Below are 18,591 nucleotides of genomic sequence, written 5' to 3' on the forward strand. Positions count from 1 at the left end.
CGGGCCTGACGATAATCCAGAGTGTCTGCAGTCCATGCTTAGTCTTACTCTTGGGTTCCCATTAAGCTCAACTAATAGATGAGCCAGACACTGTCCATATTATTTTTTACCACAGGCCTGAGGCATCATGCCAGGAACAATTCAGATGCCTGTCCTTATGTTGCATCGCATTGTAACAATGGTGCTTGAATACCTAGATCTTAGTAACCTGATGCCCATGTTGACTGGCATGAGTGCAAGAAATAAGATGCTCAGACACTGTGAGAATGGGACTCGCTCCATACACGTCTCAACAGCAGTGCTCCCATGCAGTACATAGGCCTACCACACAATCCAGCCTATGTGAGACAACTGGCCCTTAGACTTTGCCGGGGCTAACTGGGAAATTTCTTGAGTGATTGGGCAAGGCACATGGGCATTCAGCGAATGCACTGATAAGCTGTGTTTTTCACTGATAATACATTATCTAGTGGGCTCCTTTCTGTTACATACCTCGCTTTATCGTCGAAATGCCTAACAGGGCAAACTACCAAATCCTACACAAAGTAGCACAAACATACTTCAAATCAGTATTTCATATCAACACTGCCTCCCGAAAATGCAGTTCCCGGTATGTTTTTGTCTTATTGAGTGTAAGAAGTACCATAATGTAGCACATACTTCCCCATCAATCAGCAAGGGGAGGGCTCATGGGGCATCACAATCTGTGTAGTGAGCAAGAGAGACTACCTTGTGGTGCCAGAGGTGCAATGTCTCAGATGTAGTGCCCAGTGCATCAGAACCTTACATATTATAAGTGAGACCACCGGTATGATGACTGTATATGAATGCTATACACTTCTCCGCCAAATGACCATATACTTTTATACTCTGTAGAGCGGAGCATGGGTGCATAACTTCATTTATACATTTTTATTTACATGTTTGGGGCTAGCGGTTTTAATTTCACATTTGAATTTAAGCCAATAGGTTATCTCTGTGCTTACAACCTTGATTTGAAAATTGTGATGTTATCACTCTCAAATCTCTTGAACCTCCAATGAAGAGAGAAAACACAGTGAAAATGATGTGAAAATATGTTACTTTACTTCTCTTGCTTTTCCACATTTTCACAGTGCATTAGTAACATGGATCCTGAATCTGATGTTGAAGAAGAGACCATCCACATCCAAATCTCTCAGCTCCTCAATAAAATTGCATTACGCCATAAAAATACTGACGAGGTAAGTGAGAAGGATGTGAAATAAGATGGGTCAATGAACTAGAAGTGTACAAAATATAAATTGAAGAATGTCCAAAGACTCCTCAAATCTCAGGTTATCTTCTTTATCCTCTAACTCACATAATAGCATGTTTTAGTAAAGTTCTCTCTGCTGCAGGTTTGTTTGTGGGAAATATGCACATAGTGATCTGAACCATGAATGCATGTTTAAAATGCATTCCTTTTTCACCCAAGTCGTTACCATGATTTGCCTTCGGGAAAGCACTGGACTTTGTAATAGTATTTACTATTCCAACTCCAGTCTGTGCAACTGTAGGGAAAGAGTTGGACTTAAAGTCCAACATTAGTCCGACAACGCTTTCCTTCAGGGAAGTGGTTGTATTGGCTTGCTTGATAAAGGAATGCATTGAAAAGACACATTAGGGCACGTATAGCAATTACGAGTCTTGCAGGGCAATGTCTTGGGATCTTAAATACATTAAAAACATTTTGTCTTCCTGCCAGAAGCTGCCAGAAAGACAGTGGCCCAGTCTGTAATCATGTTGAGACTGTATTACTGCATTGTTCTGTATCTTGGAGTGTCACAGACATGAAGAAGAAGATGACAGTGGGTGCAAAATATGGCAATTTGGCTGCTATTTCATCTGCCTAGACACTCACCATCAGCCCCAGCTCTACCAATGCTGCTCTGGCTTCCGTTAAGGCATTGGGTATATTTCAAAGCCAGGTGCTATTGTCACAAGATTCTCAATCATAAAGGCCCTAAATATCTTCACCTCTGATCACACCTTATGTTCCTAAAATAAATCTGAGATCAGCTGATGCCTCTCTTGCATCTATCCCCAGAATCAAAAGTGCTCACATTGGAGGCCATTCCTTCAACTACTTGGCAGGCAAGATGTGGAACTCCCTACCACTTTGGTTTAGGCAAGAAAAATCTGAAATACGATATCACAAGAATTTAAAAACATGTTTTTTCACGCTAACTTAGATTAGGGGAATTTACATTCTTACTCTGTATAATAGGACTGATACCCCAGTGCTGGGACACGCAGCTGACACAGCTATGTGCTCTATAAATCTCATTATTATTATTATTATTAGTGGTTTGGACCAAGTTGATAAGGCACAGCGTGATTTGAGACGCAATGTAAAGTCTGTTTCCTCTGCTGCAGGGATAGAGGTCTGCTGTCCCATGCAGTCCTCATTCCCAGCATTTCCGGCATTCATAGAAGATTGTCAAATCCTGCCTCATTTTTTTTAATGAGGCAGGAGGTTTTCCAAATTATTCTAAATAGCCACTTTGAAACGAGATTGAATGGCACGTCAGTCACATTGCAAAACATAGCTACTCAATCTGCATCTCCTATTTGCTACTTGCCCGATGATACATCAAGCACCAATATTTCATATCAACAGGGTCGTTCATTCCCAGACATAGCTTTGCACACTCTGGCACATTTATAAAGATAGTTCTGTTTTGCGAATGTTATGAGGATAACAGCAGATAATGAGATAATTTACAAAGCAGCTCACTCGCAGTGTTTTTGGAGAATAAATGTTGCACTCATTCTCTGCAAATGATTGCTCGGATATAGAATCACGGATTGTAGCATTGAACAGGGTTGGTGCCACATCAGTGTAATACCAGCAATCTGTCTTGGACTCCATCAGCAAGGAATGGTATCAGGAAGGGGATAATTCAAATGTAGCCCCATCTCCAGAAGACCCACCAGAAACCCTCCCACCGGCTATGACTGTTTATCTGTGGGAATGCAGCCTTATTAAATGCTAATGATACTAATAATACATTTGCTGCTCTTTCTTGCAGGGATATTGGAAAGAGATTTTGAGCTACATGCTGGAAGATAACTATACTTCATCTGTTACAATCAACAGAAGAGTGCCCACACAGGGATAGTAGTGTCCAGCACAGAGAAGAAAAGAAAGTCAAATCAACCTGAGTAAGAATTTCTCAGGGATTTCTTGGAAGCCCTCACTCACCACCCTGGGTGGTGACATGCTTCATCATCGGGCCCACCAGGAGAAGCCGAATGCCTCCCCGGTGTGCTGCAACGCCAGGTTACTGCGGAGCGGGATTTTTTTGTGACAAAATGTATGAAAAAAGTGAGTTTAAAAAATACCAAACAGCTTTACCAAACAAAAAACTTTATTCCGTGGTTAGCTGGGTATTGGTTAAAAGGTATGTGTAGGGAAATATACCAACTAATGTGTTGGGTGTTTTCCCCTTTTAAATTACAACGGGGTCAACATGTTTCTGCCCTTTAAGTGTATGGATATTACTGGGCATTCGTCAGGACCATGTAATTGTGTACCTCGGTGGTGTGGGCGCGCTAAGGCCCACCCTAGCCAGAGGACGTGACAGTTAAAAAACAGAATTATGTGTATTAAAAGATCCACACTTCATGGGTCTCGGGAGGGGGGTGGTGGCGACAATGGCACACCGCCCATCCACGGGGTCCGGTTCGAGGAGAGCGTTAGGTGCCTAGTGGGTGTTTGGCGTTGCGGGCGGTGTGCCATTGTCGCCACCACCCCCCTCCCGAGACTCATGAAGTGTGGATCTTTTAATACACAAACCACAGGTTCATCAAATTTGTTCGAACCCTTTTTTTCTGGTTTGTTTTTTTGCACTTTTTTGACACATAATTCTGTTTTTTAACTGTCACATCCTCTGGCTAGGGTGGGCCATAGCGCGCCCACACCACTGAGGTACACAATTACATGGTCCTGACGAATGCCCAGTAATATCCATACACTTAAAGGGCAGAAACATGTTGACCCCGTTGTAATTTAAAAGGGGAAAACACCCAACACATTAGTTGGTATATTTCCCTACACATACCTTTTAACCAATACCCAGCTAACCACGGAATAAAGTTTTTTGTTTGGTAAAGCTGTTTGGTATTTTTTAAACTCACTTTTTTCATACATTTTGTCACAAAAAAATCCCGCTCCGCAGTAACCTGGCGTTGCAGCACACCGGGGAGGCATTCGGCTTCTCCTGGTGGGCCCGATGATGAAGCATGTCACCACCCAGGGTGGTGAGTGAGGGCTTCCAAGAAATCCCTGAGAAATTCTTACTCAGGTTGATTTGACTTTCTTTTCTTCTCTGTGCTGGACACTACTATCCCTGTGTGGGCACTCTTCTGTTGATTGTAACTATTACCTGGGGGACTGAGAGTGCCTCTTCCCTCTCTCTCTAGTTGTTATTATTATACTTCATCTGTGCCAGCACTGTGCCAGATGCTACTTGTTGTATATAAGAAAGCAAGCATCAACTTTCATGAATGTGGTGAGTCTTACGCATCCTACTCATTGACACAGTGGGATCCACCATTGAAGGTGGTTAATGTTTCCTCCTCCACTCCCCAGATCCCCTCTTACTTTGTCATGATCAGGCATGAGTTGAAGAACCAGTCCATTAGCTCAGGATGTTATGGTTGAGTTACTATAGAATGTGGGTGTCAATATTTCAAATAACATGTATTGCTCTTCTTTTAGAGATATATGTATCTGTGCTGATGTTGCTGCTCGCTGTGAGCCTTATTCACAAGGAATTAACTATTTTGTTGTGCCTCAAGCCATTTGGCTGTGCCACGCTGCATTAATTCCTAAGCACCGGGATGCTTCATAACTACAATTATATAATGGATCACTTTGCTTTCCCAGTGCTGGTGCATAATTAGCTGCCATGCACATATGAAGACACGCTTGTACCATGGTGCAAGAGGGGCTGCGTCACACGGATGATTGTTTTTGTGCAGTTAGGCATATCTTTGTTTTTATGCAGTTAGGCATACCTTTGTGCACAAAAACAATCACAATAGGTAATTTCCATTTCCTAAATGTGCTGCAGTATGCAGTACGCGTAGAAAGAGGTAAACAACGAGGAGAAATAAAAACATTTGTTCTTGTTGCACCCTATACCTCCCCCTGGGGAGGTGTAGCATTCTGACACATTTCCAGGTGTACTATTTCTTGTAAATCTGCAAATGCGGCCGAAGCCTTGGGTGTTGTGTAGGAAATCTCACAGAAAAACCCGTGGCACAACTGTTCCACACAAAGTGTTGCATGTAAAGGGGCTGTAGGAAGGTACATCCTGACTATGGTTGCCCCCAACTTTTTTTGCCCTGTGTTTTAGCTGGTTTTGGACATAGTCGACCTGGGACCCTGCCAATCAGGACCCCAGGCCTACTGCTCTCTCTTTAAAATGGATTCCATGTACCCTAGGTACATTTCCAATTGGTACTGGGCCACCTTATCAGACCCTGTAACTCAGGGCATAGGTGTACCCAGGGCCGCCAGGGGCTGCAGCATGTATTATGCCACCCCTGGCTGGCCGCCTAAATTTGACACAACTGGCTGCATGACAGCTGGGGCAAAGTCGTGTAATCACCCTTTGCTTTAGGTATAGTAGCTCTATATCTAACCATACAGTGGACACCCGAGTTCCTATCAGTCACTCCTATGGCAGGCCTTGACAATCCTGAAGGCAGAGTGCGTGGGCTCGTGTGAACTAGGTTCTGGCCCGAGCCGAGCCCGGTTGCAGCTTGCGGAATCAAGACCCAATGGCTGTTCCATGATAACGCGTACCACATCGGTAACTTCGGTGTCGCGTTATCGAGGCATGTCGAGTAAGGTGTCATACGAATCGGGATGCTGCCCCCTCACCAATTCTGGCGACGAGGTTAGCATTCCGCCCTTCTAGAGGGACACGACATGTACGTAACTGTGAACCCCGGTTAAAGTTAACTAAAGCCTCAGCTCCACAAAATGGATGCTGCCACCACAGACACGAGTCTGACCTCCTGCTGCTGGGAGTCCTTCCAGCGAGGAGAGCTTGGACAAAGGGTTTCCTGTCGAGGGCGGTGTTCGCACCGTCCCAGACAGGGTTTGTGTATTCTGGGTAGGTAGGGCTTTTGCGAGAAGGTGACTGCGGAGTGGCACCCCGGTGCTCACTACGCATCTGCCGGTTGGAACCAGTTCCAGGGGCACCAGCCCTGGCCTGGGGAAAGTCCGGCAGGGGAGAGGGGTGTAACTACCCCCCTTCCTGGTCCCACCCTTAGGGCAGGACCTAGTCATGTACCCACCCCTTTCTTTAGAATAAAGGCCGGAGCGGGGACCCTTCCAAATTAGATCATCTTTGAATCAAGAACTACTTTCTACGAAAGGACATTCAAGACTCTTCTCAAGATTTCTCCCTTGTGACTAAGGAGTAGTCACCCTGCATCAGCGGGCACCACCTAAGAACTCTGCGGTTTGCTGTAAGTCCTTCCTCAAGGAATCCGACGGCCCAGCTCGACGAGAACCGGCTTCCCTGGCACCTCTGACCTCTACCCACGTCATCAGCTCAGCTGTCATCTGTGGGTGCGACGAGACCTCGAGGGACCGGCCATCATCAGAACCTGCACGCTCTTAACCAGCACGACCATCAAAGCAATTCTCTGGTGAGTGCTCTGGGGTCCGAGAAGCCCCGACCCTGAGCCGCTCCAGCACCGAAGTGCAGCCTCCCCGCATCTCCACGATCTGCGTGGGGCCCTTCTGCTCGCTGCTCAGCACGTTGTCTGGTCACTAGCCGCTGGCTTGTGCCCTTCCTTGACGACGACCGACAAACAACTCTGCTGGTCTGGTTGCTCCAGATCGGCCCTTGCTCCCTTTTCCGAGAGGAGCACCCCGGACCCTCCTGGTCCATTCAAGACGCCATCTTAGGCCTACCACGTGGCCCTGAGATCTGCCAAGGCTTGTTGCCCCAATCCTGGGCCCAGCGACGCCGACAGCATCATCCTTCGTGGGACAGCTCGCACCTCCATCCTGGTCGCCGACAACGCCTCCTGATCCGTGAGACTGCAGAGCCTAGCGTCGCCCACTCACCTGGTCGAGGTGACGGCCAACCGGTGCCCTCCTGGTACCCTCTGACTACTGGCTAGTAGTACGAACTTGGTCCCCTCTGCTTTCAGGTGTCAACGATCTCTGATCCAGGCTTGGATCTCTACGAACTATTCATCACTGGTCGCCGGCCAGCAACTCCTTTTCTTCCGGCTCCTGGCTCGTCAGCGAAGACCCCCGACGCCTGTAAGACTTGTGCAGCCGCAGCCCTCGTGGCTAGGTAACTTCGGCATTTCGGTGCCTGCATAGCCTCCTTACTCTAGGGTCCTGAGTCCCTCGCTTCCGACTTGCCTTATCGGGTCCGCCCGAGACCACTAAACTTTCCGTGTCCTCGGACACTTGTTTTAATTGTGCACTTGAAGTATTTTCCTAAGAGATTTGGTTTGTGCTTAGTACCCTGTCCTCATAAAGAGTACAGGGCTGTTGTGAATCTTAATAAATATCCTGTTTATTTTCATAACACTTGTGTGGTGTCCTTTCACTTGGTGTTCAAGGGGTACATGTGTGGTAAACAGCTGGCTTAACACGCCCTCTCGAGTCTTTAGCCTTAGACTGCTCGTATCCACGCTACTAGGATAGCTGGTCTATGGGTTGACTTACAACCAATCATCATAAGGGTCGTTTGGAACGATACATAGCGGTCGCTAGAATAGCGAACGCTGCATATCGGGCCAACTTCTCACAGGGGCCATATTTACAAGGGCATTAAAAGCCACGCAGGGTGGCTTTACCTGTCCTTGTAAATATGGAGCAGCAGAATGCACAGCTGGTGTGTCTCAAAGAGTGATGCAGAGGTGGCACAAGGGGCTTGTAAATAATCCCTATATACTTTTTGTAGTTTGCCAGACATAAAGTTGCTTTCCTGTTTGTTTCTGCTCTTAGTCTGGTTAATGCTCCTACCCCCTAAATACAATGTACTAACTGTCCCAGGTTGCCACACACCATGAGGCTACTCAGGGCTCTAATGCTCCTCTTCAAACCTTGGGGTATTCTTGCTCTCCATGATGTTACTTTTGTCTAGTATGTTGATCATGCCCTGCTGGGTATGGTACCTATGTATGTGTTGTTACTTTTGCCGACCGCAACAGGGATATATTTTATTTCTCCATGGAGTTACTTTTAGTTATGATATTTGTCTCTGCAATGTTTCTGGTTCAACATTTTGGACTTCAGCTCCAGGCTAAAATGCTAGTTATTGGCCCTCACTTGTAAGCAGGGATGCATGCTCAATGATGGTAAGTGAAAATAAATATTTTGACTGACTCCAAGGTTAAGAAGAAGATTCGCATCTGGTGGTGAATACCTGTGATTGCTATGATTCCAGGGTTCCAATTAGCTCTCCACGCTCAACTTTCCAGTGGATGTGTTGATAAAGTGAAAGTGGCCTGGGCAGATGGTATCATAGTCTATTTATCTGTCACTCATGTTAGGAGTCCTGAGCAGAATCGAACAGGCAAAATATGTGCTCGTTCTTGCTTGCCCCAGGTCGTTAACCTTATTAGAAAATAGATATGCAAAAACATGTTCTGGAGTCCTCTTTTCTTCTGGAATATCCGCTGTCAGAAAATGGCTCCCATTTTTCCAAGGTCCTTCAGGATGTTAAGCACGTCCACGGCTCCTGACGCATCCTCTCTTATCCCACTGGAGTCTTCTATCCCTCAATGAAAGCTGTAGCAGGAACCTGTGCATGGTAGCTTAGGTAGCTCCTCCTTCAGCTTTCATTCCTTGACAGCAACCACTAAGGGAGGGAGGAAGAGAATTGCAGCATAGGCTGTCAAGGAACTGTACACCCCTGGGCGCTCCTTCGTGGTAGGGGTGCCTTTGCCAGTATTTGCAGGAATTTCAAAGCATCCTCATGACCTCTAGAGGCTCATTGAAATGCCAACCATCACCCATCATCTTCTTTACAGGTACTAATGAGTGTCTTAGGTGTGTGTGTCAGCCATATGTCTTCCTTTGGCAAGTATTGCTCAGTAATTTATGGATTGAGTATGACATGTCTTCGTTATTTTGTACCTAAACAGCTAAAGAAATTCCAATACACAGACTCTTCATAAGATTGCTGGTGAGTATCGCATTCCACCCCCATCATATTCCACCAGATCCTTCTTCCCAAGTTGTTTGCTGCCATTTCTATGCAACCTGCTAATAGAGATCTTGAATTCAACTCAGCTCTTATTCTTTTGAATTTGATGGTTTTATTTCCAGTCAATTGGTTATCAGTACGATATGCTACTTACATTGTACAGAAACAGCCAAAATGTGATTGGTACTAAGTACTGCGTAGAGAACAAGGTAGCATTTCCAGAAGTTTTAAAGGCTAGAGAATAGTAACTCATGAAAGAATCACTTTCTAAATTCTTTGTTGTGGGTTTTCAGGTAATTTCTTCATATCCTCGCTGGGATGTTGAAAGGGGAACTTCAGTCTTGGCTCTTCTCGAGCGCCTGATTCCTGCAAATTACCCATTTCTAGCAAAACTCCTCAGAATGAAGATCCCCCCGCTGATAACATATTTAGAAGGTGAGACCCCAAAGCATGAACCAGTGTGCAAACAATTTAAACAAGAATTAATGACATTTCAAACAACCATTGACCAATGACAAAGCCATTACGTCTGGTGTTGGCTGCTAGTTTTTAGACCTTGTCCACTCATGTTTTTTTCACTGTTTCTATAAACTTGTATTGTGGGAGGTGATGCCAGGTACATACCAAAATACTGTTTATGGTCTCAAAAGGTCATATTCTTATTGTTGTCCCTGGAAATAAATGAAAATAATTTGTGTGAGGATGTGCTCCTTGTGAAAAATCAGAACACCATTGTTCACAGTGAATTTAGCCAAAGTCAGAATTGGCCCATGATGTATGCTGTGGAGGACAAAAGAGAATGTGAATGATAGGACACGTTAGACCAGCAGATTAGGAGGTCTGGCTGAAGGCTTGTATAAGTAAGCAAAAAAAGAAATAGTCACAGTCTTTCTTTGTAGCTGGCCAATGCCATACTCCAAACCGAAAAAGGCAATAACAGAAACTGAGTCAGCTATCTTCTTGCAAGTTCTGGGTTACTTCTGCATATAACAGAAAGGCCGTTGACACATTGGTTTGCCGAAAAAATCTGTTTCATACAAAGCTTCTGCCATGAAGCGCTTCATCTGTCAGACGCAGCCTTGATCGCATAAGAATGCGGCATCTTGATTCAGTGTTTTAAAGTACATATGTGCCAAAAAATTCCATAAACATAGAAAAAAATATTTCTTCAGTATATCCAAGGTCAACATTACTTTAGAGCACTACCTGTTTTGGCACCTTTTCTTTTATTTCAATTGTGACTTATTGTAACAACTCAGTAGCACCAACTCTTCTAATGACTAAACTTAAAACAAAGACCCCTGGTGGCCTCAATACAGAAGATTTTGCACACACATTTATAAACACTAAATGCTCTCTCTGCGTTTGTATTAGAAGTAGGTATTAGTCAGGGTACATGGTAGGTTAGATTAGTCTACTCGGGCATAACATTGTTTGTGTGATGATTAAGGATGAACAGGGTATTTCACAGCAATTAATATGAAAGAAAATGTTAGAACTCTGGTACAACCATATGTTGCAGTTAAAAGTAATGTTTTAAATGTTGCCTAATTGAATCCTACTATGTGTGAAGTTCACATGGAGGAACATTTAGAAAAGTTGGTGATATTATGTTGTTAATAAATTGATTGATACATATTTCTGTAAGGTTAGACACCCTTGTTTTCTGAAAAACAAGATTTATATTTCAGCCTGTGTAGCAGATATCATGCAGAAGTGTTTTATTCTGTTTTTAAGGTAGAATTAATTGCACATTATAATGTCACTTATGTGAATTAGTCGGGTAGTTCCTACAAATCTATAAAGGATCTCCATGTTTTAGACAACATAAACTAAGGGATTGGTGTCCAGAATGATTCCAGACACTCCCAAAGGATATGTTAGTATGTAGACCAGCTAGCTCACAGTGCCACTATAAGCCCCACAACCTTACAAAGGAGAGAATAGTTTCTGGCAACTATCGAACATGAGAACCCTGACCCCTCAGGGATCATGGAAACAGTACAATACTTTTTGCTTGGTCACTTGTGCTCACTTTATCTCAGAGAGATACACAGACTAAATGGTGGGGGCGTTTTCAATAAGTATTTATTGAACCAGAGTCATTCTAGCATAAAATACATGTGCTGCAACACCCACGAGACAGAAAAAGATATAGACGATTACAAGCACCAATAGAGTAAATAAAAAGTAGAATTCTACCATGGTGCTAAAATAGTGAATATATGCAGACATATAAATACATGAAGTTAATAGTGCGTACTGTACCTAAGTGTACCTAGCATGTATGTTGGTGCATAGCCAAGAACCTCCTAGGAAAGAGCAAACCCCAATACCTGATGTGAGAAAGCAAAGGACCCCATCTTGGTCTCGAGTGGACAACCCACAAGTAATGTCAGACGACTGCTAACTGGAGTATCTGCATGCAGAGACTTCAGCGTCTTGTGTCAGCATAGAATCTTTTTCTGATAGATACATCTGCCGTGTGGATTCCTCACCTTGTGAATTTCCCCTTGCGCCAGCAACATTCGGAAATTCTTTTCGTAGCTTTGCGCCGACGTGGACATGGTCTTCATAGACGCACGGCAAAGATGTGGTACTTAGATACCTGAAAGGTACCATCAGGGGTTCTACCTAGATGTGCCATGGTACTGTGGGCATGTCAGCCAAGGATGACGATAGTGGTGACCCTTATACAGAGTTATTATGCAGAAGATTGTAATCCTGCTGTGATACTAAGAATCGTCATGCATAATAAATTAGGCTACTTTTTTTTAGAAAACTACACAACATTTATGCAGCAACTAACTAGGTAAAAGGTCAGGGCCAGAACTGTTATGTAGAGCAAGGTAGGACAAATGTAGGTAAAAGCTTATTGGGGTACATTGGGTATTATAGCAAATTAAGAAGTGTTACAAAATATTTTGGTCTTTGATATAATAAAGGAGTATTTTTCTATGTGTATTTAATTTTAGAGCACATGTGCACTTTTTTACTCTGAACCACAACAGCGATCCCCTATGTGATCAAGGCTTCATCTGACAGCTGAAATGCTTATTGGCAGTAGCTCTGCAAACAAGTGGTGTGGCGACCTTTCTGTTATATAAGAGAGGAAACCAGAATATATAAACCTAAAATTACAACCAGATATAAGGAGCTAAGAGTGACATCAAGGGCACCTGAACAACTAATGACCTTGAACTCAATTCCCATGACAGGCTGAGCCAACAAACACATTTTGCACACTTTAAATTGTGTGAATCTACTTCTGCTAGTGCTTGGTATGTAAGCACATTGCCTTTGAAATGTTGCTTGCTATTCACTTTTACTTCCATATATTTCTTTTTTACCAACTATTATTTCAGCTTCCACGGAAAGAACCTTTGACTTGGCAAAGTGGAAATGCACGCTTGTTTCAGTAAGGATGAATTGCTAATGAATGTCACACATGACACTTGTCTCTTTGTTTTCCATAGCCACTCATTCGGCGTGAATATATGCAGATATTAAATTCACCCCATCATAGTGCTATTCTGCTACGAGGTTGCAATATTCTCACCATATCCCTATTATTTATATGGATTATGATTGTTACTATGACGTTGATTATGATTGGGCACAGAGTGGGAGCAGCTGTACTCGATACATAACATTTCCCTAATATGCAATATTTACCAGAAGCATTAAAAACCTTATTGGCCCAAGTTGACACTCATAAAACTGGAAATTGCATGCTGACAACACCTAGTCCTATATGTATCAGAGTTTATCTGCATGTTTTACCCAGGTAAATTACAGGCTCTACAGTGATCATTGCATTACTCATAAATCTGACTGTTGCTGCACAGGGCTTTAAATGTAGCCCCTTACTGGTAATTGTTTCCCCCGACTCATTTTTATCTCCCAGGATAGTCACACTAGCACAACGTTCTACTTTCCCTGGATTGTCAAACTATCACTCTTCCCACGGCATTCCACATTATCAGTTAGTTCATATTCTGCAATCGGATTGGCACATGATCCATGCTCCCTATCTTCATTTGAATTGTCACTCTGTAACTGTATGTTTTGCCAGGCCATCACACTCCACTGAGCTTCTATTGTGCTCCTGAGATGCAATTTTATGTTCCTTGTGTTCAGTCTTCACCCTTGTTCACACTAAAATTACATTCTGCCCCCATGCTGGAGACCCAAAATGTATTTGCATTCTGCTTCTAAGTATGTGGTATTGTTGCATGGTCCCAATGTGTTTTCTGTCTGGATGGTTGCACTGTTGCTCTTTTCACAATAATTTGTGGGCAGCATGGTTTTGTTGCATGTGTTTCTGTGTAAATCACGGCCACTGTCAAGGCCTCCTGTTTCTTCTGAGCACTGATATCACACCACACTATTTAAGCATTGCTGTATGTGTTCTCTGGTTCTTCTGTCCAAATATAATTTCGTCATTACAGAGGTTGTTAGCTGAAGTTTGTTTACTCTTATCTTCTCAAAATCACTGCAGACGTCAGACGTGGATACTGCATTTACGTTTCTATTACTGCAGTAAAGTCTCTCACTGTTTTCCTTGCAGTTCCTGGGGACTATCCTAAAACAAGCCCCATACAGAGAATGGCATGTCTCTTTTATGGAAGAACTCACCGAACAGATTGACAGTTTTGCCCATCATGTGAATGAGGAGGTTAGTGCTCTCAAGGGTCAGTATTGAACCATTGGGGAAGTCAATTTAAAACAAAGTCGGAGAAGGGTAGAACTGTGTATTTCATTAGTAAAGGTAATTTTTATATTATGGGTACACAGCATTGGGCTTAGCCTGTTGGGAAAATCAGGTATGGTTCTCCCACTCCCTGGAAGGACTGACCTACTAAGAAGCAGATGGAGATGAACTCCCTGAGGTAATCCTCTCCACTTGAATAAATAAAAGCCACAACATTTCAGGGCTATACTCATTTCCCTAATGGATCTCCTTTAGCCAATAGGTAGTCTTCATGTTAGAGCCAATCCCCATTCAGGGGATATGAGGCCATATTCATGCAAAAAGCAGTGGAGGTATTGTTCCAATCAAAAAGCAAAGAAGAAAGGAAGGCGGGCAAAGAAGGGGGAATCTTAAGGATTATTTCTTGGTGCCCTCACACATCACTGAGGATGTAATGCTTCATAGAGGGCTTGCTTCTCATAGGTCCAGCGCTATAATGCCCTACGGGCCCCAAGAAGGGTCACTTTAGGGGAGATATTTTTATTTTTGCTGTCTGATGAGAAGTGCTTGTGTAAGGGCATTTTGAATGTGAGGGGTGATGTAAATGTGTACAGTGAAGTAAAGGGAGACTAAAACTATCTAAGAGATACCGAACTGAACTGTAATGTGATGGTTCCCTTGGTAGGATTAAAAAAATATAATTTGGTTGGGGCTAATACAGGGGCGTGATGTACCCAAGTAGACTAAATCTGTGAGTGTTGTCAGGTTTCGATGGCCTAAAAAGGTTCCACAATGATTCGTCAGGACCACAAATATGGGGATAGTCCGACCCCACACCTAAGACATGATATGCTGCTAAGGTATTCCTTTAGAAGAAAATACCTGGTTCAAAATGTTTAGAATGTATCATCTAACCTAGAAAATAAATGAAAAAATAAAGAAAACACTCAGTAAACAAATGTTTTGTATGTTTGGTTCAATGTGTCACCAGAATCGATTTTCCAACTCACTGTATCATAGTGTCTCTAAAGGTAAACATGCGCATGCTATTTTTGGCGCTGACCAGTCACCACAACGTGAAAGAAGTGAAAAACACACAAGTACATAAAATATAACAGAATGAGCAAGTGAACATACATGGAACAGACAAAATAAACCAATCTGTGTTCGTGTTACTCAGCGTATCATAAGTGATTGGTTGTCCTTCATTGTGAGTGACGGGTCTTACCCTTTGGATCAATTAATTATGCCCTATAGGTCAAAAGCAGACGGTAGTGCTTAGCTGCTGACAGTGGAAAGAGCTATGATGGTCAGTAAAAAGAAACAGTAAATCAAGGGGACACAAATGACTCAGTGTTAAAAAAAAAAGAAAACGTTTTCAAGAGAAGCAACCATTTCCACATGGTTTCTGCACCGAGAGCCCAAGAGACCTACCCTCCTCTGCTCGCCTGGCTCGAGAACTGAGCAGAGGAGAAGACCTGTCATTGAAGGTATGGGCAATTGGAGCGATTTTCCTCAGGTGTGGTGTGGGCAGCAGCTGGAAGGAGTGATGACCTGGTGGAAAATGAGGAGAGGAGAGGAGGAGAGGGGCGAGCTTGAGCCAAAAGGAGTGAGCTTCTCACGTGCTGATGTAACAGAGGTATCATGCTTCAGTGGTGCCTCTCTCAGAGTGTGCAGTGGTTAAAAGCTGGGCATCCCAAAGTCATCCATGGTTTTTGTAAGGTGGCGTCTAAGTAGTAAACTAAGACAGTTGAATGTTTTGTTAATCAAGGGTAATGGTAAGAGAAAAGTATAGTAAACCTAAGTACATATACGGTGATGGAGAGCAACTCAGGCCACATAACTCCTAGCGATCCCTCATGGTGGAAACTAGACATATTGGCATCTGTGTTCATGTTGGCAATCCAGGCCACCTCATGTAATAAGTAACACGAGGCGACCAAGTGGTCTATTCCCAATGGATTAGGATGCTTGGTGAGCACTATTGGGAAATGTCAAATGAGGAGAAGAGGAAAGAGAAGAGGTAGGCTGGAGCCAATAGGAGCAAGCTCCTCATGTACTTATGTAGCAAAAGTATCATCCCTCCATGGTGGACATCTTGGAGTGTGTAGCGGTCAAATGCAGGCCGACCAAAGTTGTCAATGGTATTAGTAAGGCGGCTTCTGATGGATGCATCTGCCAGTGGATTCCTCACCTTGTGAATATCCCCCTGCGTCAGCAACGTTCTGAAAATTCTTTGTAGCTCGCGGCTTCGCTGACGTCACTTACTCCATAATAGGCCTACGCCGGCATGATGACATCAGTTCCCTTTTTTCCACGTCGTCGACGCTAACGGTTTCGGGGAACCTCTGTAGCTGTTAGTAACTTTGTTACTGTTTTTCCCTGTTTGGTGTCTTCTTGCTTCTTTGTTTCTCGCTGAAGATGTCGTCTAAGAAGACCGGGTTCAAGCAGTGTGGGAAGTGCGGCAAGATGATGTCGATTACGGACCCGCACGAGGATTGTATCTGGTGCTTGCGTTCGGACCACGATGTCAAAGGCTGTTCTTCGTGTAAGAAGATGAAACCGAAGGCCCTTCGAGAGAGGGAAGCGAAACTTCTGGTGGCGAAGTTGAAGGTAGAAAGGAGAAGAAGACTTCGAGATCGTGTCGAGTAGGGCGAGGTCGAAGTCGATGTCGATGTCGAAGTCGAGGTCGAGGTCCCGCATGGCGTCGCCTTCGAGGTCGTCATCTGGTCATGCTTCGAGGTCAACGAAGAAGAAGCATAAGAAGCGAAGGCTTGGATCTCAACATCACTCCAGTAAGGACTCAGAGTCGAGACCGAAGTTGCCTAAGATGAGGCATAGAAAAGATGAGGTGTCTCCTTCACCTGGTGTTCTAGAAGGTGAGGCTTCGCCCTTGGAGTCGCCAGTGCGTTCTCCGGCTCTGGTATCTGATCTCTCTCCCACGCCGTCCCTGGCTCAAGAGGAAGAAGAGGCTCCATTACCTGAGGGTTCGATGACTCCAGTCCATCCGCCTGTGGAAAAGGAGGCGAATCTGGAACCTCCGAGAGAGCATCCTGTGGGTCCTTACCCGCACTTCCAAGCTCCAGGTCAAGACCCTACTTTGTTTTTAAACGCAATGTATGGAGTCTACTCGAGAGCTTTGTAACCCTCTGGTGCACCTTCGGATCCCATGGGTCCATTGGCATATAATTTAGTAGTTCCCCACTCCTATGCTCCAGCTCCTTTCATGCCATTTATGCTGGCACCGGCTCCGCCTTGGCATTTCTTGGCGCCTCCGAGGTCGTCAACGCCGATTCCATCGTCGCCGGCTCCGACTCGACCTCGTGAGCAGCGACCTGGGCTTCCGGATCCATTCTCGACGCCGGCTCCGGCTCCGTCGGAGTCGGTCACGGATCCGACGGCGCGACTCTTGAAGGAGAGATCGAGGCGAGAAGCTCAGCGCCTTATAGAGGAGCAAAGATTTAGAGAGGCTGAGCCTGAGGTGGAAGAAGGTGAGCTTCAGGAGGACTATTTTGATGATTTGAGGGATGCTAGTGGTTTGGAGCTTTCCCCTGAATTGGAGCTGTCCTCTGTATCTGGTGCCCCTTCAAAGGACGTTGCACCATACCATGTGGTCATCAAAAAAGCTGCGGATCTTTTAAATTTGACTTTGCCTACAGCTGAATACAAGTCTAATCTTTTGACTGAGGTCCTCCATTCCCCATCTTCAGTTGTAGAACCATTGCTTCCTTTTAATGAGGCTTTGACTGGGCCTATATTGGAGGTTTGGAACAGGCCTCTTACAGCTCCTGCAGTGGTTAAGGGTGTTGCAAGGAGGTATAGGGTAGCACCTGGTGATCCTGAGTTTCTATCCTCGCATCCTTTGCCTGAAAGTCTGGTTATACAGGCAGCCTGTTCGAAGAAGACTGTTGGTGCTTTCCCTCAAGTGCCTGGGGATAAGGAGTCCAAGAAACAGGATCAGACTGCGAAGATGATTTTTTCTTCGGCAAGTATGGCTCTAAAATCGACCAATGCCACATGTCTCTTGGGGAGATATATACATGCCCTGATGGACTCTGTACGGCAGTTGGCTCCCAAAATTCCTGAGGACAGCAGGAAGGATTTTAATGAGGTGTTGGCCGATACACAGGTGGCTGCACGTCAAGTGATTCAAAGAGGTCTTGACACTGCTGATTCAGTTGCTCGCATTATGGGAACTTCTGTTGCCTCTAGGAGGGCTGCCTGGCTGAAGTCATCTGACTTTTCTGCGGACGTTCAGGCAGCCTTGTTGGATTTGCCATTTGATGGTGCTGGACTATTTGGCAAAAAATCTGATGCAGCTTTGGAAAGATTTTAGGACAGTAGGGCTACTGCCAGATCTTTGGGGCTGCAGTCCAGAGGCTCTGCAACTAAGAGGTATAGAGGTTTTGGACGTTTGTCCTTTCGTCCCTACCGTCAAACTCAACAGCAGCAGCAACAGCAAAATCCACTATATAAATCCTACAGGGGCAAACAAAGAGCTTGTCCTCGAGGACGTCAAGCCTCCTCCTCCTCTTCCTCCTCCTCTTCCCAACCCCCTTCACCATCAGCAAAGCAGCCCTAGATCTGCCATTCCGGATCATGCGGGTCCTGTAGGGGGTCGGCTTACCCATTTTCAACGGGATTGGGGATCGTTACATCAGATCTTTGGGTTCTCAATCTTGT

General features: G+C 44.6%; 1 protein-coding gene across 1 annotated transcript in view; it reads left to right on the top strand.

Moving 5' to 3' along the window:
• LOC147697769 (maestro heat-like repeat-containing protein family member 1) overlaps window positions 1-18,591 on the top strand; it is a 72,248-nt gene that overhangs the window by 29,972 nt on the left and 23,685 nt on the right. Inside the window, exons 8-15 of the mRNA XM_086936136.1 lie at window positions 963-969; window positions 1,124-1,223; window positions 3,054-3,093; window positions 4,455-4,535; window positions 9,154-9,194; window positions 9,509-9,650; window positions 12,581-12,633; window positions 13,786-13,893. Of these exons, the coding sequence (XP_086792262.1) occupies window positions 963-969; window positions 1,124-1,223; window positions 3,054-3,093; window positions 4,455-4,535; window positions 9,154-9,194; window positions 9,509-9,650; window positions 12,581-12,633; window positions 13,786-13,893 (572 nt within the window). The remainder of the gene's footprint in view (window positions 1-962; window positions 970-1,123; window positions 1,224-3,053; window positions 3,094-4,454; window positions 4,536-9,153; window positions 9,195-9,508; window positions 9,651-12,580; window positions 12,634-13,785; window positions 13,894-18,591) is intronic.

The sequence above is a fragment of the Lissotriton vulgaris genome, chromosome 8 (assembly GCF_964263255.1).
Source record: "Lissotriton vulgaris chromosome 8, aLisVul1.2, whole genome shotgun sequence".
Lineage (NCBI taxonomy): Eukaryota > Metazoa > Chordata > Amphibia > Caudata > Salamandridae > Lissotriton > Lissotriton vulgaris.